Source organism: Leopardus geoffroyi, chromosome B1 (assembly GCF_018350155.1).
Source record: "Leopardus geoffroyi isolate Oge1 chromosome B1, O.geoffroyi_Oge1_pat1.0, whole genome shotgun sequence".
NCBI classification, from domain to species: Eukaryota; Metazoa; Chordata; class Mammalia; order Carnivora; family Felidae; genus Leopardus; species Leopardus geoffroyi.
The window spans coordinates 81,185,233-81,210,838 of NC_059327.1; the positions used below are offsets into that span (position 1 = coordinate 81,185,233).

At 43.6% G+C, this 25,606-nt stretch overlaps 1 protein-coding gene across 11 annotated transcripts in view; it reads left to right on the forward strand.

Annotated features, from left to right (window-relative positions):
* Positions 1 to 25,606, forward strand: part of ZNF827 (zinc finger protein 827) — a 176,062-nt gene that overhangs the window by 134,129 nt on the left and 16,327 nt on the right. For all 11 annotated transcript variants that reach the window (XR_006709489.1, XR_006709490.1, XR_006709491.1 and 8 more), the window contains exons 9-11: positions 21,108 to 21,245; positions 22,715 to 22,886; positions 24,204 to 24,370. Coding sequence is in view for 8 of the 11 variants with exons in the window: in XM_045466484.1 (XP_045322440.1) it covers positions 21,108 to 21,245; positions 22,715 to 22,886; positions 24,204 to 24,370 (477 nt within the window). In the remaining 3 variants the exon portion in view is untranslated. The remainder of the gene's footprint in view (positions 1 to 21,107; positions 21,246 to 22,714; positions 22,887 to 24,203; positions 24,371 to 25,606) is intronic.

Genomic DNA, 25,606 nt, shown 5'->3' on the forward strand with positions numbered 1-25,606 from the left:
CGTGCTCTCAGCAGTGGAGCCTGCTTGGGATTGCCCCCCTTTCTCTCTCTCTCTCTCTCTCAAAAATAAATAAACATTAAAAAACAAAAGCAAAAAAAAAAAAAAAAAAAAAAACCCAGTAGAAGTTTCTTTTCCTCTTCTATAGCAGTCAGAGTATGAACAGTCCAGGGTTGATGTCGTGGATTCATGGTACTTGAACCATTCCCTCCTATCTTGTTCTGCCATCCTTGGCACACGGCTTCCATTTCATGGTCCAATACGGCTGCTCTAGCACTCCTATCCCATCCACATCCTAAACAACAGAAAAGCAAGAAGGAAGTCAAGGGCATAACCCTCCTTCTAAGGGCAAGATCGAGAGGCTGTGCACATTACTTCTGTTCACCCTCTTGTCTAGAACCTGGTCACGTGGCTAAACCTACCAGGTAGGGAGACCATCAAACAGTGTTGTATTATGGGTGTCCAGCTAACACTCAAGGTTGCCTTTATTAAGGGAAGAAGAAACCCACTGATATTGGAGGACAGCTAGCGGTCTCTACCTCAGATATCTTGTCCTAGGTTAATTCAAGGTCAAGGAACTCAAAGACTACTTAATAATTCCAAATGGCCTTTGGTCAAGATAGAGGTCATAGACTATGATGGTGTCTACGATGGCCTGTGTTTTCGCATTAATCCTAAATTACATGAGAGGCAGTACTAGGTCGGGAGCTAAACCACCAGGGGTCAAATCTTAGCTCTGCCACTTGCTAGGTGGGTTGATTTTAGCAAGTTTTCTTCCACTCTCTATGCCTGGACTTCCTCCTCTTGTAAATTGCTAATGATAGGGTTATGATAAGGATCAGTGAAGTAATAACACGTAAAACACTCAGAACAGTCCTTCACATAGCACCACTGATAGCTCTAAACATTGTTATCATTGTGCGGGTTCCTGCATCTGACTGTTTTCGTATCAGCTGATTGGAGCCTTATGTTTTTTTGAACCTTAACTTATTAAGGTCATAAATATCTGTTAATTTCGTTTGGCTTTAAAATCTTTTTTTTTTTTTTTCAACGTTTATTTATTTTTGGGACAGAGAGAGACAGAGCATGAACGGGGGAGGGGCAGAGAGAGAGGGAGACACAGAATCGGAAACAGGCTCCAGGCTCTGAGCCATCAGCCCAGAGCCCGACGCGGGGCTCGAACTCACGGACCGCGAGATCGTGACCTGGCTGAAGTCGGACGCTTAACCGACTGCGCCACCCAGGCGCCCCTGGCTTTAAAATATTAATAAATATTTGTTGTTTTGATCTAATTTTGAGCTGTGGCCCCCACAGCCCCAATGAAGTGTCAAAATGTGGGATTTGACAAAACAAACGAATCAACAAACTTAAAGCAGAAATCAGACCTATAGATACAGAGAATTAATGGGTGGTTGCCAGAGGGGAGGTAGGGAGGGGAAAGGGCAAAGTGGGGGAAGGGCACTGGGAGGTAGAGGCTTCTAGTTATGGAATGCATAAGTAACGAGGATAAAAGGTACAGCATAGGGAATAGGGTCAGTGGTATAGTAATAGCGCTGCACGGACTGTAGTTCACTTGTAAGGCACTTACATTGTTGTTGGACCTCTGTTGTACACCTGAAATTCAAGTATCATTGTATGTCAACTATACTTCAATTTTTTAAAAAAGTAAGATTTGGGGGTGCCTAGGTGGCTCAGTCGTTAAGCATCTGACTGGCTCAGGTCATGATCTTGCCCGAGTTCGAGTCCCACATCGGGTGAGCTTGAGCCCTGCTTCAGGTAAGCCCCACTTCTGGTGAGCCTTGCTTCTCTCTCTCTCTCTCTCAATCTCTCTCTCTTTCTCTCTCTCTCTGCCTCTCCTTCACTTGCACCCTCTCTCTCTCTCTCCACAAAAATAAAAACTTTTTAAAGTAGGATTTTTACTTTACTCTTTTCCATCAGCACAGAGCCCGATGTGGGGCTCGAACTCACCAACCACAAGATCGTGACCTGAGCCAAAGTCAGACACTTGACCAACTGAGCCACCCAGATGCCCCTAAAAGTAGGATTTGATTTGACATGAAGATGAGGCTAGACTGGGATTGTTGTAGACTTGCACTAACTCGTGAACCGGTGGATTGCCAGTTTCTTACAACGAAGTCACATCAGTGGACAAGCTAGAGATTCAGTGGACATCTGGTGCTCCAGCTGCTTTGTCAGTAGATAACCTTGCTTCACATTTGTTGATTTCTCAGCAGATTTCAGAGATATCTGGTTTAAGCCAACAAAGTTCAGTAAACTTGATAATTTTCTTCACTCTTCAGTAAAAGAGCTTAAGAACTCACCGTGAAAACATTCAAACTCAGAAGATCTACAAATGGCTGTGTTTGTCTTACTTTTTACGGTATTTTATATTTCAGCATCTTGTAGCAGATCTCTTTCCCTGACATTCTGTCTCTTCAGTGCTAGTAAGCAAATGACTAAAAATAAAGTTAGAGTATCTTTAAAGCTGCAAACACGTGTGTGTGTGTGTGTGTGTGTGTGTGTCTCAAAGAAAATCCTGTATTGAAATTAGTATTGTTTGGCCCCTATAACACCATGTTCATTATTAGGTCATTGCGTGATTTTTACTAGTATAAATTTTGAAAACAAGTCAGTATTTTACCTCTATTTGAAATGGTAGAAATGCAAATCATGTAATGCTGTATGGAGAAAAGGATGTATTTTTCTATAGGCCATAACATACTCTGGTGTGAATGTGAAGTTAGTAGGGGAAGCCTTACTCCAGTACACAAACCTTTGTCTTGATTTTCTTCTCAAAGTCCCTTTGGTCCTCATAACATAAAATTTAACAGGTTGTGTCTCTATCCATTTAATGTTCAATTCAGTGAAGAAGAATGATGGTGACATCATAGCAATTATTATTATTTTATCAGCAGAAAATGATAATGAAAACAATTTCATACAGTCGTATGGAAATGAAAATTATTTAGACTGACCCATGCCAAAATATTTAGTAGGCCAGATAAGAAACACTCAGAAGTTGTGTGGGTTTGACAACAACAACACAATGAGAATTTTAGAATAAACCATTTCCATTTCTACTACAGAAGCTTTAAAACTTGGGGCGCCTGGGTGGCGCAGTCGGTTGAGCGTCCGACTTCAGCCAGGTCACGATCTCGCGGTCCGTGAGTTCGAGCCCCGCATCAGGCTCTGGGCTGATGGCTCAGAGCCTGGAGCCTGTTTCCGATTCTGTGTCTCCCTCTCTCTCTGCCCCTCCCCCGTTCATGCTCTGTCTCTCTCTGTCCCAAAAATAAATAAACGCTGAAAAAAAAAAAAATTAAAAAAAAAAAAAAACTCAACATACCATAGTATAAGCTGAAAAATTACTCACGACTTGAAGAAACAGGCCTTAGAATGGTAATTCCTCCAAACAGGAAAAGAAGGGTTCCATTCCTTTACTCTTTCTTTTTAAAATAAATGAATACAGAAAACAGAAAGGCAGAGAAGGAGCAGATAAGAGTGAAGACTGGTCACCTTACATTGGTGAACAAGCTCCAATGAAAAGGGGGAAAAGTCCATTTCTTGTAAGACAGCATTTGTGAGTAGGGGGCTATGAATAATTTCATTAAGTTTAGGGACTTGACAGATCTTTTCTTGGCCAATTTAAAGCATGAGACTCCTGTCCATGACCAAGTAAACAGTTGTCACTTGATAGAAAGATAATCATCTGGCTATTATTATATAAGAGCAGTAGAGGGAGTGTCTATAAAGGTCAACATGAAACTTTTGAAAGTGATTTTACGTAAAGGCAAAGAGTTTGCCTTTAAGAGCAAGATCTGTACTTACTCTGTTGTATAGAGTCTCTTTTATCCAACACAGAGAGACTCATACTGTGACTTGAACCAGGTATGATATGTTTGTGGGAGACTCTTCAACACCTCAGTGTTTGTTTTGGGATACAAGATCAAACTAGGATTCCATTGATTAATAATTACTGCAAATGTAGTCCCGGAATTGTGTAACTCGGGGCCATCCTTGGAAGGACAGCCCCAGCATGTCCATTTCTGATCACTGTGGGTGGTTTGGTTCAGGATCTGTGAAAAGGGAACAGCACCTACCCTATAGGCTATTGGGAAGGACAGAGCGCCTGGAACATCGTTAACACAGTGAATGTGAATTTGTTGTTGTTTTTTTTAAGTGTATTTATTTATTTTGAGAGAGAGAGTGTGAGCAGGCATGGGGCAGGGAGAGAAAACGAGAGAATCCCAAGCAGGCTCCTCACTGTCAGCACAGAGCCCAACGTGGGACTTGAACTCACGAACCACGAGACTGCGACCTGAGCCGAAACCAGATACCTAACCAGAGTCAGATGCCTAACCAACCGAGACACCTAGGCCACCCCAATAAACATGATTATTGGTGCTGCTGCCATATTTCCTGCGCTAGTGTTAAGAGGGTAAATGGAGAGATGATACCCAATTTTTAAGGTTGATTAGAAATCCAATTTGGAAGTGATGAAATGAAGTGCCCCTCCCACCCTTTTTCTCACCACCAGTTCACAACTCCTGGCTCCTACCACCACCCTCCACATCTCGTCCCTCCCCCTCTCTGCCACCCAAGCAGTGTTACCAGTTTCATGGCATCCTTCCAGAGATACTGAATATACAGACAAGTGAAAACATATCTGTGCATATTGATATTTATTTTTGAAACATTTATTCTTAAGCAACCCTCCGCTTGAAAGAGTAAAGAACCTCCTTTCAAGCTGATAAGTGACAAGGGACATGAAGTAATTGTCTCTTCCCTCCAGGGTTGCAAATGGCAACTTCTTCTAGCCTGTGGAATCAAATGGGTATGTCCTTCCCGATTTAACAGGATGTGGAGGACCTTAGCATCCTTTGATAGGATACACATTGAGGGCCAAAGTGGTACAGTGGAGTCCCATTGGAGTGTATTACTGCATTCAGTAGACCATTTTCTGTCCATTTAGAGACATGATTATTTACTGGGCCAACTATATGGGCCCAGAATCAACAACCAATTTTCTTTTACATAATTTCATATGAAGTTTGGTTGACTGGCTCCCAATTGAAAGGAAATTGGAAGGCTTAGTTGAGGAGTCACGGATGTCAAACACACTACTCTAGTCGAGTACATACGGCAAAGAATCGGAGAAAAGCGACGGCTGCTTCTACTTCTCTTCTTTTAAACATGCCCATCGCCCCACACACATGAACCTAATCAAATCATGATTTGGCACATACACATTCTGTCACTTAGGACAAAAATGGCTTAAATGGGCATACTTAGATTATCATGGTGCCTTAGTCATGTGGTAACATGACCTGTAAGTAATGCAGTGAGGGAAGAAGCAAACATTCACTCCCTAGAAGCAGCTGACGGTGACTGATGTCATATGGCAGGCCCACGTGCGTGGTTAACAGACCTAGTCTAGGTATTGTGGTTTGCCATTTTGGTTAAACCTTCCCTTTGGAACAATAGATGTGCCCATCTGTTTGAAAACCTTCCCTTTGGTTACTCACTTCTGACCCAGGATTACCTGCCAAATCAGTATTTGGGAATTGGTGTTATTTGGTCCTCTGTCTTGCTCAGGATGTTACTGGTCTCCTTAACAATAGAAATAGTTCTGTGAATTTGGTCTTGATAAGTAAAGAGCTTTTCCATTGGCCTTTAAGATGTTGGGTATGTGTGCGCTTTTTAAATGAGAAATGTGGATATCTTTAGGAGTTCCACCTGACATTATCTCCTGTAAGATTGGAATGTGACCATGTTTTCAGCTCCGAAGGCACCAACAGGACCTTGAGGCAAATTCATATGCTGAAAAAGCAGCCATACGCTGTTGAAGTCAGAATGTGGCAGCATTCCAATTCAAGGAGCATTTGTGAGTCCCCATATTAATATTAAATGCAAGAATCTTTGTTCATGCAATGTTAAGGTTACAAATGTGCACATGCCAAAATTGAGAAATAGCAGAAAATAAGATTCTCACGGTGACATCTGTTCTCCACCATAGTACATGTTCTATACTACAGTGTACAGTTTGAAGACTGATTCGTTATGCAAAGCCTTTGACATATAGTATGATTAAGAACCTGAACTTCAGCGTGTGGGGAAGCAGGAGGGATGAGATGAAGAGGGCACTAAGCTAAGACTGGTTCACTGCCAACCAGGATTTTACTGTATAACTTTAGGCAAACAATTGGCTGACCTGCACCTCGGGTTCTCTAGAAACTAGAGGTAATAATGTGCCTTCTTTTTAGTTCTCCCTAGTTCACAGAAGGTGAGGCAAAGATTCTGCTAAAGTGAAGTCTCCAAAGAATGAGCTTTGAACTTGTATTATCAAAGTTAGAGGTAATGGCTTTCTGTTATGGGGTTGGAAGTGGCATGTCAGGGATAGGCTGGGATTCCTCAGTTTTGTCTGTTTGCAAGTGATCTACATTAATTTACATATATCATGCATCAATGCATGTGTTCTCTCCTTTGCCTGTAATTAGTGAACTTTTAATCAAATCAACAAATATTTATTGTCCACTCTATTTAAGGTCTGTATACAGACAGAGGATGAGCAGAGATGCTTTCAAAGATGACCAAGTCAGAATACATGTATAAAGTACATACAAAGCACCCACAGTGATACAGGACATGTAACTAAAATAATTGCATTTTCACTATAGAGCAAGGTAGTGCCTCCATTTTTCCAAATCTATTATTTGATCTTTAATAGTTTGATTTGTCATGAAAATATTGCATTGATTTTTTTAAATTTATTTGATTTCCTCTTCAGTTTTCAAACTGAAATGGAAGGAAGATACTTTTTTTTTTTAGATTTCTCCTTTTGCTCAACTACTTTGGAATTGTGTCATTGAGTATTCCCTGTTTCTTAATGTATTTTTAAGCTATTAGATATTCATATTTCTGGTTTATGAGCCAAAAATCCATTTTTTATTCTTTCAATCCTGAAATGATTAAATAGAAGTGACTTAGATTTTCCATGTATTTGTATTGATAATGGTTATGCCCTAACTTTCATATACAAATTCAGTTCTTCAGACTCCTTGTCTGAAGGATATCTGTTTGGAGTAGGATTAAATTTATGTTAAACCTTCCACACCGTATTCAACAGGGACGTTTATGTTCAAGGCGGCTGATAAGATTGTATTTTCATTTGAGACCATAGAATGAAGTGACACTTGCCACCTAGGAAAGAGAAAAATTAAAACATGACCGTGGCCTCCGTAGGACCCAGTCCGAATCAAAGTCATCAGCCTATGAAAATCTCAAAGCCAGCAGCCAGCACAGCCTTTTTCTACTTTGACACAGAGATGAAAGATCTTTCACAAAAAGGAGTGACACTCCGTGGACACACCTAGAGGGTTACATGCGGTGTAAGGGAAGCCATTGAGTGAGTACACATTCTCCCAGCTTGAGCATCCTGGGTTCAAATCCTGGTTCTGCCTCTAAGGAGCTGCGTGAGAACAGGCCGATTCATTAATCATTCTGAGCTTTGACTTCTCTCATCTATAAAATGAGGATACTAATGAGACCAATCTTAATGTATTGTTGTGAAGATTAAATGAAATAATACAAGTAGAGGACTCAGCCTTAGCACAGTTCCAGGAAGAAAATAAGTGCTGAGTAAACCTTAGCCATAGATATTTGAACTAATGACAATGATATTATTATGGAGATGGCCTAATATTTTTATTTTAAAAATGAAATATTTGCCAACTGTGTTACTTACCATTCTTGGTAACAGATTATTAGTACTGCCAGTCTTTGTGGCAGACTTTATTTTTTTTTATTTATTTTGTATTTATTTATTTTTCCAATATATGAAATTTATTGTCAAATTGGTTTCCATACAACACCCAGTGCTCATCCCAAAAGGTGTGGCAGACTTTAGTAGGAAAATACCAGCAATCCTTTCTCATATCTCCTAGCTAACGAGGTACTTCCCAATGCTGTCTGTGATCCCTACCTGGGGAAAAAAATCATTAAATAAACCAACAAACAGAAATCTCCACCATATAAACACACATGAGTCTGTTTAATCAAATAGATAGTATTTCTGAGTCCAGGAGAAAAATATTTGTGATCAGTGTTGCTTTAAAATGTTAAAGCTGAAAAAAAATAAAATAAAATGTTAAAGCTGACATCAACTGACATAAATTTTATAATGTGCTAAAACTCAAGGTCAAGAGAAAGGCAAAATAGAAGAGTTATATTTTCTGTTAATACAGAACTCAATAGATTAGGAGCAGAGAGAGAAGAAGTCTGAAAATTTGAAACTGGATACAGTCACACAAGAATATTGCAGTGTCTGGGAGCTGATAAGGGCTTTAAGGAAATTTAGAAATCTTTAAAGGAATGCATGATATGATCAAGGCTTGTCCATAAGAAAAGAGGACTAAAATAATTGAGAATACCAGTGGATTCCAATCTTAGTGAAGACAAGTGCACAATCCCTCGAGGCTTACTTGAATAACATTGGGAAATGACTGTGACTTGAATTTTAAAAGAAACATACTAAATATTTTTAAAATACTCTATAGGTGTTCTACACATCATATAATATTTTAGGAGTAAATGGGCGTTAAAACCTTCATACCTTAGAAGGTGTTTTCAGGAGTCTGAATTTTCCTATTTTATAGTATTCTGCTATTTTCCTTATTCAATAAGTATATATTTACCACCCAGTACAACACTGAAGATGAGAAAAAAGAGGGAATTCTGTTTGCCCAAATGACGGTAAAGGTTTTTCCCAAGATATTCTCATATGTGCCCATACTTTATAATAGTTCGTAGAAGGAGACTCTTGGATTTAAAGATTTTCCATCACCTAATGTGCAGTTGGGGTAGCTCCACACTTGAATGCCTGTTCTTTTCCTCCCTTGGGAAAATTGGAAGAACAGTTATTAGAGGGTCTTATTCTGGGGCAGGTGAAAGCTGGCCTGAAAGGAATTTTGTAATTAAAATTTACATAATCGGCGCTCAGAGTTTTGACGCACAGAAGCCCACCAGCAGCAAAGAGCCAGGAAGAAGCCTAGAGGAAGTAGGCAAGAGCAATGAGGCGTTTGGGTTGCCCCGGTAAAGCCCCCGTTACATCAATGGGACCATAGACGCTTATTCTTTGTGGTTGGTGAATACAGGAGAATTTAAAGTAGAACCAATCGGGGGCGCCTGGGTGGCGCAGTCGGTTAAGCGTCCGACTTCAGCCAGGTCACGATCTCGCGGTCCCTGAGTTCGAGCCCCGCGTCGGGCTCTGGGCTGATGGCTCAGAGCCTGGAGCCTGTTTCTGATTCTGTGTCTCCCTCTCTCTCTGCCCCTCCCCCGTTCATGCTGTCTCTCTCTGTCCCAAAAATAAATAAACGTTGAAAAAAAATTAAAAAAAATAATAATAAATAAAGTAGAACCAATCAAGACTGTAGCAGATTTGTCTCTGATAAAATAAACCAGAATGTTTCGATTTTTCTTCTTTGATCTTACAGTAAAGAATAGTATAATGTAATGAATTGTTAAGGATATGCGCTTTGGAGTCAGAGAGACCTGGGTTTGGGATGGGCTGTGACTTTCTAGCTGGGTGACCTTGAATTCATTGTTCAACCTCCCTGAGCCTGCTACTCCTTTTTTTGTAAACTGGGAGCGGTAATATCAGTAACTAATGCATAGTGCTGTTATAAGGTTCAGTATAATATGTGTAAACTGCATAGTACAGTGGCTCACATAATGGTAAATACTCCATAAACATAAGCTATTGTTTTAATTATGCATTATCTCCTTGATATACTTTTAACAAACTCTGATATTGTTTTGCCTAATGGAGATAAACTGCCAAAATGGGGTGAAACTAGTAATACAGTTTAAACCTTTGTCTGTTACAGTTATGTTCAGCTTAGCCACAGCGACTCAACCAAATGGGAGTCTCTTTTTTCCACGCAATTAGGAATTCAGAAATAGACAGGATAGGACTGGTGTAGCTGTTTGAGGACCCAGCCTCTTTCTAAAATTCTGTGTTCCACCTCCCTTATCAGATGGCTTTTACCTTCTTGGTTGAGAGAGAGCTGCTCTACCTCCAGACATCCAAGAGAGAAGAGCCCAGGGTGAATGACCTTTTTACCAGACTGCCATTTTTTCAGGAGTGGGGGAATGTCAGAGACTCTGTCTTCAGGAACCCCCACCTATATCTCATTTGCCTGAACAGTGTTTCATGACTAGCCCCTAACTGCAATGGAGGCTGGGAAGGGAAGGGCATATTTCTAACTGAGCACATAACGGCCCTAAAAAAAATACTTGCAGCTCTGTTAGATATTACATAAGCAATTAGCAAGGCCTGTTACAAAGCCGCAAGAAGGGCATAGCTCCTAGGCCTGATGGTTTTCCTACAAAGGTTTATAAATGTCCTCAACGTTGGGACATTCTGTTAGGTCCTACTATCATCATTAAGAAGGGAGATGGTCACTGATCTATGTAATTGACAAGATAACAGCCAAAGTCCTTTAGATGTGACTCCTGAATCAATATTGTCAGTTTGCTTTCATGTTGCAATGTAGAATGAGGTTGCCACTTAGTTCAACAATTACGATCTTGGTGATATGACTGTCTCATTTATTCAATAAGCATTTATTGCGGACCCACTGATCTTGGAAATACAAGTAGGGTGGAAATGTAGAAGCAACATCCAAACCTTTTTGTAAGGCTAAATTAGAGGTGACAGACATCAGTAGGCCTAGATGCTGACGGTGATGCTCTATGTTTGGATGCTTGGAGAAGTTCCCTGAAGTGCTCAAGATCTGTGTGATTGGCCTCACTGGAATTAGGAGTACCAAGTCCTAACCATTTTCTACTACCAGAGGGATCAAGGTCCAGTTTTCTTCTATTGACTTAAAATGACCTGCATTAAAACACGTGCGCGCACACACACCCACCCACCCACCCCACCCCCCACACACACACACACCTAGAAAACATTTATGATTCTTTACCAGTTTAACAGATTACAAGTCAACCAGTAAGGCTTTGTTGAGGCAAACTGTTGCCCAGCACTAAGCAAAAAATGTTACCCAAATTTTTCTGGGTTAATACCAGGATGTTTACTAAGAACCAATTTCACAGACCATTCTTGTTTATAGACTTTGCATTGATTTCTTAAGGCTGAAAGGAGCCTGAATGAGACTGTGGGCAATTGCTTAAGTACTTTGGGCCTCAGTTTCCTTATATGTAAGAAGAGAACATTGAAGGAGGGGTTCCTGAAAGTTCCTCCCTGAACTAAGGTTTGGGGCAGAATGGAGCCTTTGTTACTAGGGAAACCTGGATTCTGGTACTCAACCCTGTACAAGTTGTGGGGTGCCCTGGAATAGGAGAAGCCTGGAATCTATACCTTGGTTCCTTCCTCATGGAAATGAAAGAGTTGGGTTCAAAGGAGTCTGAGGCCTCTACTTGACCGAATGTTCTGTTGAATAGAGTTTGCTAGAGCTCCCTCGAAATTCTACCAACTGGGTTTATTTCATGGAAAGTTTTGGAGAAATACTTGATGGGTTTCATCTTCCCAGGGCCTGTGCATGGACCCTCCTAAGTTTGTTAAGCATTAAAATTTGAAATGAGTCTACAGAAGATAGAGCCTGTGAACTCTTATGCCTAAGTATCTCAACCTGGTGTTTTTATTTTTTTTTTTAATTTTTTTTTTCAACGTTTATTTATTTTTTTGGGAACAGAGGGAGACAGAGCATGAACGGGGGAGGGGCAGAGAGAGAGGGAGACACAGAATCGGAAACAGGCTCCAGGCTCTGAGCCATCAGCCCAGAGCCTGACGCGGGGCTCGAACTCACGGACCGCGAGATCGTGACCTGGCTGAAGTCGGACGCTCAACCGACTGCGCCACCCAGGCGCCCTGCAACCTGGTGTTTTTAATTGGACACAGAGTGACTAAAACTATCGCTACATTCTGCTTCTTAGCTGGTCATGCATTGACGTCTTGACCAGCAGAAAATCCTGTGTTTTGGGAGAGTGTTTGAAGTGGTCCTTAAAGGGGATTTGGTCACACCAAGACTTGCAGAGAGGAGTTCCTAGGGAGCCTAATAGATCTGGGAGGACCTGCTGAGTTACCCTAAGTTGAAGTGATCCTTAAAAAGAAAAAAGAAAAAAATAAGACTATAGAAGAACTACACACTAGAGCGTAAATGTCAAGCCCCCAAAAGTCTTTAACCACAGCTGACCCCTTAAATCACAGGCTGCCCTCAGAAGGCAGCAGCTTGTTCTAAGCAGCGGCCTGCAGAGCCCGTGACACCAAAGAATGGAGCCAGTAGGGGTGGGATCTAACCAGAAAATCACATGGCCTGCCTGGAAATGACCTGGTGGGTTTTTTTTTTTTGTTTTTTGTTTTTTTTTTTTTAATTTTTTTTTTTTTTTCAACGTTTATTTATTTTTGGGACAGAGAGAGACAGAGCATGAACGGGGGAGGGGCAGAGAGAGAGGGAGACACAGAATCGGAAACAGGCTCCAGGCTCTGAGCCATCAGCCCAGAGCCTGACGCGGGGCTCGAACTCACGGGCCGCGAGATCGTGACCTGGCTGAAGTCGGACGCTTAACCGACTGCACCACCCAGGCGCCCCAGGTGGGTTTTAACCTATCCAGTACCTACGGTACTGACCGTAAAGGCACAGGATTTCAGAATTTCAGTTGACAAAGGCCTTGAAGCTCCAGGCTTGACGATGAAAGAAAGAAATGATCAAAATACCATCTGTCATAATGGAAAACCCAGGCGGCCCCGAGCCTCTTCCTCATGCAGCAGCCACGCAGCGTTAGTCAATCCGGACAGTTATTTATGCGTTGAGGTCACATTTTGGCCAATCTTTTGCTTACAACTTTAACCAAATAAAGCCTTCCCTCTCCGCATGTCTCTTGCCAAAATCAGGTTGAGAGATGGTTCTTTGAGACCATTGTTTTGGCAGGAGATGCAGGGATTTCTCACACAGCAAATGCACCAATGCCAGTCGGGGGTTAAATGGTGTTAGAATGGAAAAGAATTAAACTCAACTCCTTTCCTTTGCTCTGCTTATTCTATTTTTGATTTTGGGTTTCGGGGCAGGGTTTTTTTGTTTTTTGCCAAAAACTCCCCAAATGTCAATGAAATGTCCAAGGGAATTTTCTTTGGTAATGACCAGTTTACCTCAGAGAGGATTGACTTTTAGGATTTTCCTATTTAATCTTCCTCTTGTTCCTTCTTTATTCTGACTCTTGACATACTACAGTTTCTAACTTCTCTGGGGCTGGAAATATTCTAGGCTGCTACTTTCAAGAAGAAAATGGATAGAAATCCTAGTGTCTGTGAATTGTTGCTAAATCTGCACATGTCCACTTGTAACCAAGAATATTAAACTCAGAGCCAAAGAACAGGAGAAGAAAAACCCCTTCCTTGTTTGCTGTAGACTTTGGCATTAATCCCACAAAGCTTGGAGGAGCTTCAGTGGGACCGTGGGTCTGAAGTCTCTGCTCTCCCAGAGTCATGAGCCAGGTTACCTAGGGCAATTACTCCATTTCTCTAGGCCTCAGTTTCCTTGTAAGTAAGAAGAGAACATTGAAGGAGAGGATCCTTAAGGTTCCTCCCGAACTGCGATTTGGGGCAAGATGGAGCCTTCCTTACCAGGGAACCCTTGATTCTGGTATTCAACCCTGTACAAGTTGTGGGGGGTGCTGGGGTGAGAGAGGGCCTGGAATCCAGCCTTGGTTTCTTCCTCATGGAAATGAAAGATGGATTCAAAGGAATCTGAGTTTTCTACTGGATTTAGTGTTCTGCAGGTCTGTCGAGCTCCCTCCCAGATTCTACCAGCTGGTTTATTTCATGGAAATTTTTGGAGAAACACTTGCTGGGGTTCATCTTCTCAGGGCCCGTGTATGAAATGAAATCTGTCTCCTTGGATCATTAGGTTATAAGAGGCACAGTTTGGCATACTGTCTCTTGGCCATTAGGCCTCATTATGAATGAGGGAACCACAGTTCACTGTATAAGGGAAGAGCTGAGAGTATGGGGACCGCTAAGATAGTGACTCTCCTTTCACTCAGTTCCTGTTTTTCCAGCTGCACCATGGGGATAAAGGTGCTTGTTCCTATATACATTTACTTCATATGAAACAAAAACCTGGGGCGCCTGTGTGGCTCAATTGGTTTAGCGTCCAACTTCAGCTCAGGTCATGATCTCCCAGTCCGTGAGTTCGAGCCCCGCATCGGACTCTGTGCTGACAGCTCAGAGCCTGGAGCCTGCTTCAGATTGTGTGTCTCCCTCTCTCTCTGCCCCTCCCCTGCTCATGCTCTGTCTCTCTCTGTCTCAAAAATAAATAAAAGCATTTATAAATAAATAAATAAATAAAACAAAAACCTGTTTAAGGAACAGGGAAAGTCCCAAATGACGTTCAGGACCAAAACCACAGGTGGGAAAGTAGAGAGAAAAGCATCAGACCAGATAATACTGAGTAGTCAGGAATTTGTGGAAACAATTAATGGCTTTCCTAGGAATCTGAGCTTAAGACTATGAAGAGACAGAAACTGCTTTGTAGGAAATGAAATCCTCTGAGGCTGTGGCTAAAAAAGATATCATTAGATGAGTATTTTGTTATGAAAGAAATAAGAAAATCATTATTCATAGCTACTTAAAATAATGAAACAAACGCTAAGGGACATGGGAATAAAGAAGAAGAGCAAAACATTTGTTCAATAAACCTACATTCCAAACTGTTTCATGACTATGGGACAGTTTAAAAGCAGTTGCTGTTATCTGTTAAATGTTACGCTTCAATAAAAAAAAAAGTTTTTAAAAAGGAAATTCCTTACTAATCTAAAAGAAACTTTAAGTTTTGTTTTTTATCAGAACAAAAGAAGATAATTAAGGTGGATGTGTGATCAGCTGCCTGTACACTTGTTGCTGTTGATAATGAACATGAAATTCTCCATAGGGTGCTGGGGCTTTAGAACAAAGTTCGTCAAAGGCCAGAACGTAACATTCAAAGTACTAAGACCAAGAGGAATCATGGGAGGGGACTTCAGTTAAGAATGTCATAAGTAGGGGCACCTGGGTGGCTTAGTCAGTTAAACGTCTGACTTTGGCTCAGGTCATGATCTCACAGTCTGTGAGATTGAGCCCCACATCGGGCTCTGTGCAGACAGCTCAGAGCCTAGAGCCTGCTTCAGATTCTGTGTCTCCCTCTCTCTCTGTCCTTCCCCCACTTGTGCTCCGTTTCTCTCTGTCTCTAAAAAATAAATAAACATTAAAAATTAAAAAAAAAAAAAGAATGTCATAAGTAATAGAAAACCCAACCAATAGTGGCTGAAACAAACAGGCTTAGTTTCTTCACAAAACAAGAAGTCCATAGGTGGGCGGTTGCTGCCAGTCATTCAAGTACTAGAAGATGCCATCAAAGACCCAGACTTTTCCCATGTTTCTGTTCCTCTATCCTTAGCAGGTTGGCTTTTAGCCTCATGCTTCTTATTCACAAAATGGCTGCCATATCCAGGCATTTCCTCTGTGATCAAGCCAAGAAAAAGAGAGAAGAGGACCAACACTAAGGATATCTTCCCTTTGATGGGGAAAGCAAAAGCATTCTCACTGCCTAGAACTTTTGTGCGTGGCTGCCCTAGCTGCCTCTATAGTGAAATAGGCAGGGGAGAAAGAAAGTTGAGATGAGCTAACTGATAAACAATGTCTGCCAAAACTTTATCTCGAAGAGAATAATCTTCTGGCTTATTGTTACTGGGAGGAAGTAAGGATATAGAACCTTTGGGGTATGGCTCAGAAACGTAGATGTTTCCACTGATAGAATCCTTAAATCACAGTTCTTGGATTGAGTTGAAACACATTCAAAAGGCAAGTAGCCTTATTTTTACCCTGAATTGGCCATAAACCTTATTAACTAAGGCTCTCTCCAAGCCTCAGTCTTTCCCAGTATGAAATAAGAATAGTGTTTATTCCCTACCTCACTTAGATTCTTCAGGGGCGCCTGAATGGCTCTCTCGGTTAAGCCTCTGACTCTTGATTTCAGCTCAGGTCATGATCTCACAATTTGTGAGATCAAGCCCCATGTCTGGCTCCATGTTGGGTGTAGAGCCTGCTTAAGATTCTCTCTCCCTCTCCTCTCTCTCCGTCCCTTACCAACTTACGTGTGTGCATGCACTCCCACACTCTCGCACGCGCTTTCTCTAGAAAAAGACTCATTCAGGGGCACCTGTGTGACTCAGTCGGTTGAGCCTCCGACTTCGGCTCAGGTCATGATCTCACGGTCTGTGAGTTTAAGCCCCGCGTCGGGCTCTGTGCTGAAAGCTCGGAGCCTGGAGCCTGCCTCAGATTCTGTGTCTCCCTCTCTCTCTGACCCTCCCCCGTTCATGCTCTGTCTCTCTCTGTCTCAAAAATAAATAAACATTAAAAAAGAAGATTCATTCAGTCATTCATATATTCAACACATGTATACCATATACACTGGTTATGTGTCAGGCAGTGCTAATGCTGCAGATACAGAAGTAAATCATGTAGAAACCCTTCCCCTCAGTGACTCACATTCTCATAGAGAAGGGAGACCAGGGAACACATTTGTCGAGTGCTGCTGCATATTGGACTCACTGGCTGCTTTATATGAAAAAGATATATGTAATATAGAAGATATGCAAACAAATAATATAATAGGTAAGGTGGTGCAATGAAAGTATTCATAAAGGTGCTTTGGGACAGAGAAGAGGAAATGACTAATTCTGCCTGGGGAATTGAGGAAGGCTTTACCAAGGAGATGAAATGTGGATAGGGCTTGAAAATGAGCCCGACTGCTGTGCAGAAGAAGGGCTGGGACGGGGAATAGCTTCTGATGCAGGTGCACTTGATTCAAAAGCATTGACGACTTAAAAGGGACTGGTTAGTTTTCCAAAAGGGCACGTAGCTCACTCTGCCGAATGTTTGGGTGGTTGGGGGTGACATGGGGAGCTGAAGGTGAAAGGTGGTTGGAGAAGGATTGCAAGGGTTGTGAAGCTCTTCAGAAGGCACACGAAGGAGTCTGGCCTGGAGGGGCCATTGCAGTCCAGGACAAGACAGATCAGATCTGTGCCTCCAAAAGACCATTTTGGAACCAGTGACGGGGGACGAGTGGAATAGAGAGGCTGTTCGGGAGGCTTTGCAATAATCCCGGTGAGAGATGATAACTCCGTTCAGGCAGTGCGGTCCCAGAAAGATCTTTGAGATCTTTGTTGGTTTGTTTCCAAAGTTTTTTTTTTTTTTTTAAACAAATCAAATAATAGAAACATTTTTCATAAAAATATATCAAACTTAGCTTCCACGGTGTTGTCCACACACACACACACAAATTGGAACATGAAATCTTTTTGTTAAACCTGTAGCCTGTGGGGGCGCCTGGGTGGCTCAGTCGGTTAAGCATCCGACTTCAGCTCAGGTCATGATCTCGGGCTTGGTGGGTTCGAGCCCTGCATCGGGCTCTGTGCTGACAGCTTGGAGCCTGGAGCCTGCTTCAGATTCTGTGTCTCCCACTCTCTGACGCTCCCCTGTTCATGCTCTTTCTCTGTCTCAAAAATAAATTAACATTTAAAACAATTAAAATAAAAAATAAACCTGTGGCCTGTGACCACAAGGACAGCCCAATTCGAATTATTCGGGCCCCACGACAGCGAGAAAGCACGGTGTCTGAGTCTATGAATCGCAACGCTTGCCCACCGTCCTCACAGTGTTTTCCCTAATGTAGGGTTACAGTCACTGTTGCTAATTCATAGAGGCTAGGACAGGCCTGTATGTCAGGTTTTATAAATATTTCTTTATGTAGATTTCTTTTATAAAATATTTATCAAATAAATTTAATGATTTTAAAATATTTTTGGTAATGGTCAATCATCAAGAACAGACAGAAGGTGCTGCCCTGATCGGGCATTCCCCTCGAGAGCCTGCGGCTGCAGTTGATAACTGTCAGTGGCAATGGGGGCCAGCCGTGCTTCAGAGAGGCAGGCCATGGACATTTTCATGGCACTTGCTAGGTGCCCATCACATTCAGATCTCAGTCTAGAAGTAGATGGACAGTTTTTGGTGACCGACTGGATGCGCAGAAAGAGAGGGAAGGAGGGAGGAATCAAAAAAGATTCTGCAGTTTCTCGGGTGGCATTTGAATGGCGCCATGCACAGGACACGTGGAAGAACGCAGGATCCGCTGAGCTGCCTTTGGCTTCATGGCAGTTCTGTGAGGAGAGGAGCAGGCCCATTTACCTTAGTGCTTCTTGTGCCAAAACAATGCTCCCCTTCGCACTGCCCTCCACTCCCCAGCCTCACCCAGCTGTGATTTCCAAGTTGTGTTCAGGGCCAGCTGCAAAGGGCCTGTGGTTGCCTTGTTCCTGCCTGTGAAATGAAAATGGGTGGCCGCTGTAAATGCAGACAGCAGTGGGGCGCCTGGGTGGCTCGGTCCGTTATGCGTCCAACCTCGGCTCAGGTTGTGATCGCGCAGTTCTTGAGTTCAGACCCCGCTTCGGGCTCTGTGCTGACAGCTCGGAGCCTGGAGCCCACTTCGGATTCTGTGTCTCCCTGTCTCTCTGCCCCTCTTCCACTCGTGCTCTGTCTCTCTCTCTCTCTCTCAAAAATAAAATAAATATTAAAAAACAACAACACTGTGGGGAAGTTGTCTTTCAACTAACATCTTAAAATAAACTACATGCAGACTGCAAGTGAGCAGGGAAAGCAGGTGATCCCTATTCAAGGCCTAGGGTACCAGAGATGGACGGCTTCTGATGGCTCTGGCTGCTTCACCGCGACTGTGGGGTTTTTTTTCCTGCTTGGCTGAAGCAAGTATTCATAGTTTTAATAGTTTTCTAAGGCCAGTGGAGGAAATTGGACTTCATATGATGCTCAGCTTCTCGAGTGTGTGACTAATACTTAAAAGACTCATTAAGAGACTTCTTTAGTTTTAATTGCATCTCCTTGTTTGGTATGTGACCCAATTAATTCATTCTTGTTGTGAAGGTATTCGAAGACCCTGTACCCTCTTGACCTCTTCTTATAATTATTACCGTTGCCCTCCTTCGAAGCACCATTTTGATTACATACTTAAAAGGAGCTACTGAAATACCCTCTCATCGCCGTGTGGCTGAAATGCCCACTGCTTGGGCTCAAGGACAGTCATCTGAGAGTGGTTCTTGTGTCCTCAACAGCTCAGTGGCCAGCACCTCCCTTTTCACCTTCCCTCCCCCCCCCCACAATTCCACCCCCTCCCCCCAGAGGGTTTTAGTCGCACCTCCCTGCTTTAATAAGACTAGCTGTTCTCCCTGAGGCCCCAAAAGCTGTGTTTTAGCAAACACAGATAAATCAATAAATGTGCCTTATCAGTGTTGGGATTGCTGGCAGGTGCCTCAGAGCAAACGTGACTGTGATTCCACCTCATCCCCTCCCCCTCCCCCGGACACACACTCGTGTTTGTTTCTTCTTTTCCTTAGATTCCACTATCTGACAGATCTGCACTCAAACAAAAACCCATCCTGCTGACTCACCCAAATACAGGTGGAAGCCCATATTCGGGAAGCAGTTTTAACCAAATTGCGTGAAATAAAGTCCTTTCTTCTGATGTCTCTCTGTCCGGTGGTCTGAGCATTTTCATCTGCACGGATCTTACAAAAAAGTTCTCTCCGCCATTTAATTCTCACCACTTGGTATCCAATTCTATAAAGTAATACTTTAAAAAGCAATGCTTTAAAAAGGTTCACGATAATTTACTGAGGTAGCGGACAAGACACCAACTACGTAAATTGTCTTGTTCTTCAGAGTGAGGCCTAAGAAAAGCATTCTTGTTGACTCGTCCCCTTCACTCTTTAGTATTCTGTCGCCTGGCTCCTTTTATTACTGTAGAAATAATGCTTGTACAAACCGTTACAGTTCAGGGAGAAGAAATGTGGATGAAAAAATCAGACGTACTCCTATGGATGATGATGGGAAAGTGAAACCTTTTTTTTTTTTTTTTTTTTTTTTAAGAGGACCAGAGGATGTATTAGTGTCCACACATCTCAGTCATGACGGTGAAGTATGTGCAGATAACCGGCGATCTCACCATTTTTCCTAATAGGATGAGACCTTTGGGGAAACGCTAGTGGTACATTACTGCCTTAGGGAATTTTATGTGGAGTAGTGTCTGAGTCCATTTGGGCTGCTGTAACAAAATCCCTCAGGCAGGCTAGCTTATAATAACGACAGAAATGTACTGTTCACGCTTCCGCAGTCCAGACGTCTGAAATCAAGGGCCAGCATGGTCGAGTAAGGGCCCGGACTGCCCACTTCTCGCTGTGTCTTCACAAGGTGAAACAGGCAAGAGAGTTCTCTGGGATCTCTTTTATAAGAGCACTAATCCCATTCCTGAGGCTCCACCCTCATGACCCAGTCAGCTCCTGGAGGTGGTACCTCCCAATACCATCACCTTGGGCTCTAGGATCCCAACATACGAATGGGGGGAGGGCGTGACACAAACATCAGACCACAGCAAATAGTGTGCAGTTGTCATCACTGAGCCTGTGAAACATGAAGTTCCTCATGAAGGACTTTACACAACCCAGAACACAGGGCAAAACTTTTCTTCATAAAGAACAGTGAACGCGTGTGTATGTCCTTTCAAAAGATCCAACCATTCGTTTTCACATCAGAATCTGAGATTCTTTACTTACCGTCAGATTCTTACCAATTCAGTAAGAATCGGAGATTGTTTACTTACCGTCTTGTGGCAAGAGCGTACATGTCTGGAGTTCTAAGGTGCAACTCAACTAGTCACTCAGCAAATATTGAGTACCAACTGTATACTGGGCATAGCGCTAAACCATGCTGTCAACCCACTCAGGGTCTGGTTGGCTGACCTTTAATGATAGGGAGGGAAAACACCAGAGAGTTGACTAGAAGTGGCATCATTTGCTACCACAGCTTTCAGGAATAGCTTCTTAGAAACAAGAAGTGAGCGTGAAGGCCAGAGGTTAACTGGGACTTCTCTGCAGTTATCAGCCACGTTGTTCAGAAGGAATCCCCTGCTAACGTCCTGCTGGATATTGACTAAAATGCAGCTTGTTCACGATGCCTTGTATATCCCTCATGATGCTTTGCTCTTTTGGCCCAGAAACAGAAAAGATAGTACTAGAGGCAGGAAACGGATTGCCATCCTGGAAATTCAATGACCAGCTTTTTCCCTGTGATGTGTGTGGGAAAGTGTTTGGCCGACAGCAGACGTTGTCCCGACATCTCTCGCTGCACACAGGTAAGTCAAGGCCTCGCTCCTAAGCCGTCTGCACTCTGGATCACCAACCTCTCTACTGTCAAGAAGCTGACTTTGTCTAAGACAATTCTCTCTGGAAGTGGTGGAAATGTTTTTATCCTGGCCCTTCAAACCATTTTAGCTGGCATGTTCAAAGAGGCCCTGGAAAGGGTTTTTATTTGTATTGAAAGTAGGCTTGATGAGAAAAGATACACGTGTAAGTGTATCCAGGTAAGGTTCCTGAATTCTGAGAAATGCATTGCTCTCACCTGGAGGGTGCAGGTGATGGGGGCTGCACCCACGTTACTGGTTCCATCTTTTTGTGGGAAATGGGAGCAGCAGAGGGACAGAGCAGCTTGTGGAGAAACAGTTGCTATCTTTATCTTCATATAATAGTAGAGAAATGTGGTTGGTTCTGCGCATTGCAAAAGGGACGGCAACCAAATTAAGAAAGGATAAAGGAGGAATAAATAGTAACTTAATCAATTTGGCAAGAATAAGTTCCTTCGCCCCCAAAAGGAAGGGCTGTATTTTATCTGTATGGCCGGGTTCCTCCCCTGGCCCCGCCAAGCCCCAGGCCACCGGCAGGACAGATGTGGGGACCATCTACAGTAACAATGATGATGGCTTGCATTTGGTTGGGGAAGAACTTTTTTCCTTATTCTCTGCTGTGAAATGGTAAGACAGGTATTTTTTAAGGGCAAGCCCAGTGAGACAAAGTAAGAAGTAAGGATGGAAAATGAGTTTGCTCTTTGCTTTTTTCCACTATCGTCCATTCCCTTTATCTGCACAGTGAAAGCCAGCCTGCTCCTTCTACTATAATTTGCTTGATTAATCGAATGAATTCAGAATGCCGCTCTGGAAAGAGTCCTGAAACATTGTCAGTTTTAGGAGAGGGTTTTCATTAAGAAATTAATTGCAGCTTTTAGTTCTATTTATGTAAAATGAACATCTCCCATCATATTACTTCACATGAGTCATTTTTCTCCCCCTTTAATTTCATGAGTTTTTATTTCTTGGCTGACCCAGGCCTGGAGCTTAGGGAACATGATGGGGCTTCTCTTACACCAGACCCAGGAATGCTGTGCTCCACTCCCCTTTCCCCAGCTAAGCACCCACCCTTGGCTGACGCATGGCAGGTGTGCATGCACACACACACACACACACACACACACACACATTCATTTAGCCCCTGCGGGGCTCCCCTTATCAGGAAGAGGGACCTGTGGATGTCTAGGAAAAAGCAGATGGTCCGGCTGCCCTGGGACTTTCTTCTATCTAAGTACTGATACAGCAGTGACCTCCCGGATGAAGACTTTTAGATATTTATAATCCCAAGGTGTTCCCTTTGTCCCCATTTGAAATGAGATCTGAACCTTCCTTGCCATGACAGCTCTAAGTGGTCTCCTGCAGGTGTTGGGTTTTCATTTTTGAGAGCAGTTTGGGGTTTTTTTCCTGTTCCTTCTCCCCAGAGGAAAGAAAATACAAATGCCACTTGTGCCCCTATGCTGCTAAGTGCCGTGCGAACCTGAACCAGCACCTGACCGTCCATTCGGTGAAGCTGGTGAGTACGGACACTGAGGACATTGTCAGCGCCGTCACCTCTGAAGGCAGTGATGGGAAGAAGCACCCTTATTATTACAGGTGAGCTGTGAGTGGAACTGGCCCAGCCTTCCCCAACTTTCTAGAACACTCCCCACCCGGGTGCTAGGGCATATGTGATGAGGTACCTCTTAGTCATAGTGCTGACCTTCATTTTAATACTTGCTTTGTTTACACTGGACCCACCAGCCACGCTGACTCCTCTCTTGGCTTGGATGGCCCTGGTAGAAGTAATTGAAAGGGAAATGGTCTTGGAGGTAGCTCTCTGGGGTGGAGCTCCAGGGAGTGACAGGGCTCCGGGGATTATTAGCTTCTCGATTTGTGCAGCTGGAAAGCTCCCAACCTTTGTAACTGAGCACCTTGCTACTTCCTGAGAACCATCCTAAGGAGAAAAAGACCAGGGAAAATAAGTCTGAGAACTCTGAGGAAATAGCCTTGAAAGCATTGCATATTTGCCCCTGGTTGTATTGTCTTCAGTGCCTGGAATTTCATGTTTCCCTTTCATATTTGACCATGGATCAATATTTGGTTTGGTTGCAGTGAAATCCCAAGTCTCAGAATTGTGCCCAAGAGGTAGACCATACAGATTGGTAGACACTTGCTTTTGCACAAAGTATCTCCATGGACGGTGACTTCTATCAGCAGTTGTCACAGACAGGAATTGCTCCTGCTGGCAGTGTGATCTGATGACCTGCATGTGCCTTCCTTCCTACACGGAAGGTTTCCCGAGCCAGAGAGAGGCTCGCTGGGCATGCGGGGTGCTCTGAATTGATCAGTGTATCCACACCGCTAATATCTTGGCAAGGCTGCACCACATCTCTTTGCCCACAGGAATCAGTAAGGTGATGTGCGGCATCTGGAACCTGTAATTTTTAATTAACTGTATGATTATTCAGCATCGTTATAGCATGTATGGGATTGTTACATTATGCTGACACTTAATCCATTTGGCACAGTGACCACTTCAGAGGCATCCCAGAAAGCAGAAGAATTTTCTTTTTTTTTTTTTTTTTAATTTTTTTTGGTAATGTTTATTTTTGAGAGACAGAGAGAGACAGAGCGTGAGCAGGGGAAGGGCAGAGAGAGGGAGGGAGACACAGAATCCGAAGCAGGCTCCAGGCTCCGAGCTGTCAGCACAGAGCCCCACGTGGGGCTCAAACCCCTGAACCGTGAGATCGTGACCTGAGCCAAAGACGGACGCTTAACCGACCGAGCCACCCAGGCGCCCCAAGTAGAATAATTTTCTAATGCAAAACCTTTTGGTGGGAAGACAAGCATGTGTCAAAGTCCAGTTTTCTGAGTGTGCCACAAAGTATCACTCTTCTGTCTCCCCTTTTTTTCTTTCGTCCCCTCATACAGCTGTCACGTGTGTGGATTTGAGACTGAGCTCAATGTCCAGTTTGTCAGCCACATGTCACTCCACGTGGACAAGGAGCAATGGATGTTTTCCATCTGCTGCACCGCCTGTGACTTTGTCACCATGGAGGAAGCAGAGATAAAGGCTCACATTGGCACCAAGCACACAGGTGACCATCACTGTCGGTCCTTCTCTCCTCCATCCCCCAACCTGCCAGCATGCATGCCCACCTGGCAGAAGCGTCCTCATCACCCCGCGACACTGACATTCCTTCCTCAGAAGGGAGGACTTTCCCAGGGTCTCGGAGCCACAGTGCCCCGTGGCCATCCTGCCATTGCCTGGCACAGCTTGGGCCTCACTGATCTGAAAGACCCACACGTTCAGATGCAGTTGAGGTGCTGAGCCATTGGCTTGTCCTCACCCTGGGTGTCGTCATCCTAGGTAGCAGCCATCGGGCTCTCGTGATGCCCTTCCCCTTGTGTCTTCACATGCTGGACCTCATTTAAGCCTCGTAGGCCTCTGAGGCCGATGCTACTGTTCCCGTGCTATAGGGGTGGGGAAACGGAGGCTTCACAGAGGTGAGGCATTCTGTCCAAAGTCAGCAATTAGGATGTGCCTCCAGAAGCTTGGGCCCGAACAGTTTCCATTCTAGTCCATTCTCACTGCTGTTCTGACAGGTCCGAGCAACCCTCCAGAAGCTTGGGCCCGAACAGTTTCCATTCTAGTCCATTCTCACTGCTGTTCTGACAGGTCCGAGCAACCCTTGGCAGAGGTTTGAACCTTTGTGGTTCTCTGTGCCAGGACACTGAGTGCACGTACTTTAACAGGCTCTGCTCCTGTCCCGTGAAACTCCGGCCCTGACACATATCTGGTCTGCTCAGGGAGGGGGGCGGGGCAGAAAACCGGATTCTCCCCAAACAGCCTGATCGCTCTCCAGGCTGTGTGTGGCCAAGACTTTGCCAGTGTTCTCCTTCCATTTAAGGCTCTTGCCATTCTTTTTTTTTTTTTTTTTTTTTTAATTTTTTTTTTCAACGTCTATTTATTTTTGGGACAGAGAGAGACAGAGCATGAACGGGGGAGGGGCAGAGAGAGAGGGAGACACAGAATCGGAAACAGGCTCCAGGCTCTGAGCCATCAGCCCAGAGCCCGACGCGGGGCTCGAACTCACGGACCGCGAGATCGTGACCTGGCTGAAGTCGGACGCTTAACCGACTGCGCCACCCAGGCGCCCCAAGGCTCTTGCCATTCTTAACGATGTTAACATTTTGAATCCACCATGCAATTATCCTCTCACAAGTGATGGTTACAAATGACACCAGCGTGGAGTCATTAAATGAGAATGAGGAAGAGCCTCCCCCACCCTGCATTGTGTGGTGCTTACAGATTATGAGCTGATGTTGCCAAC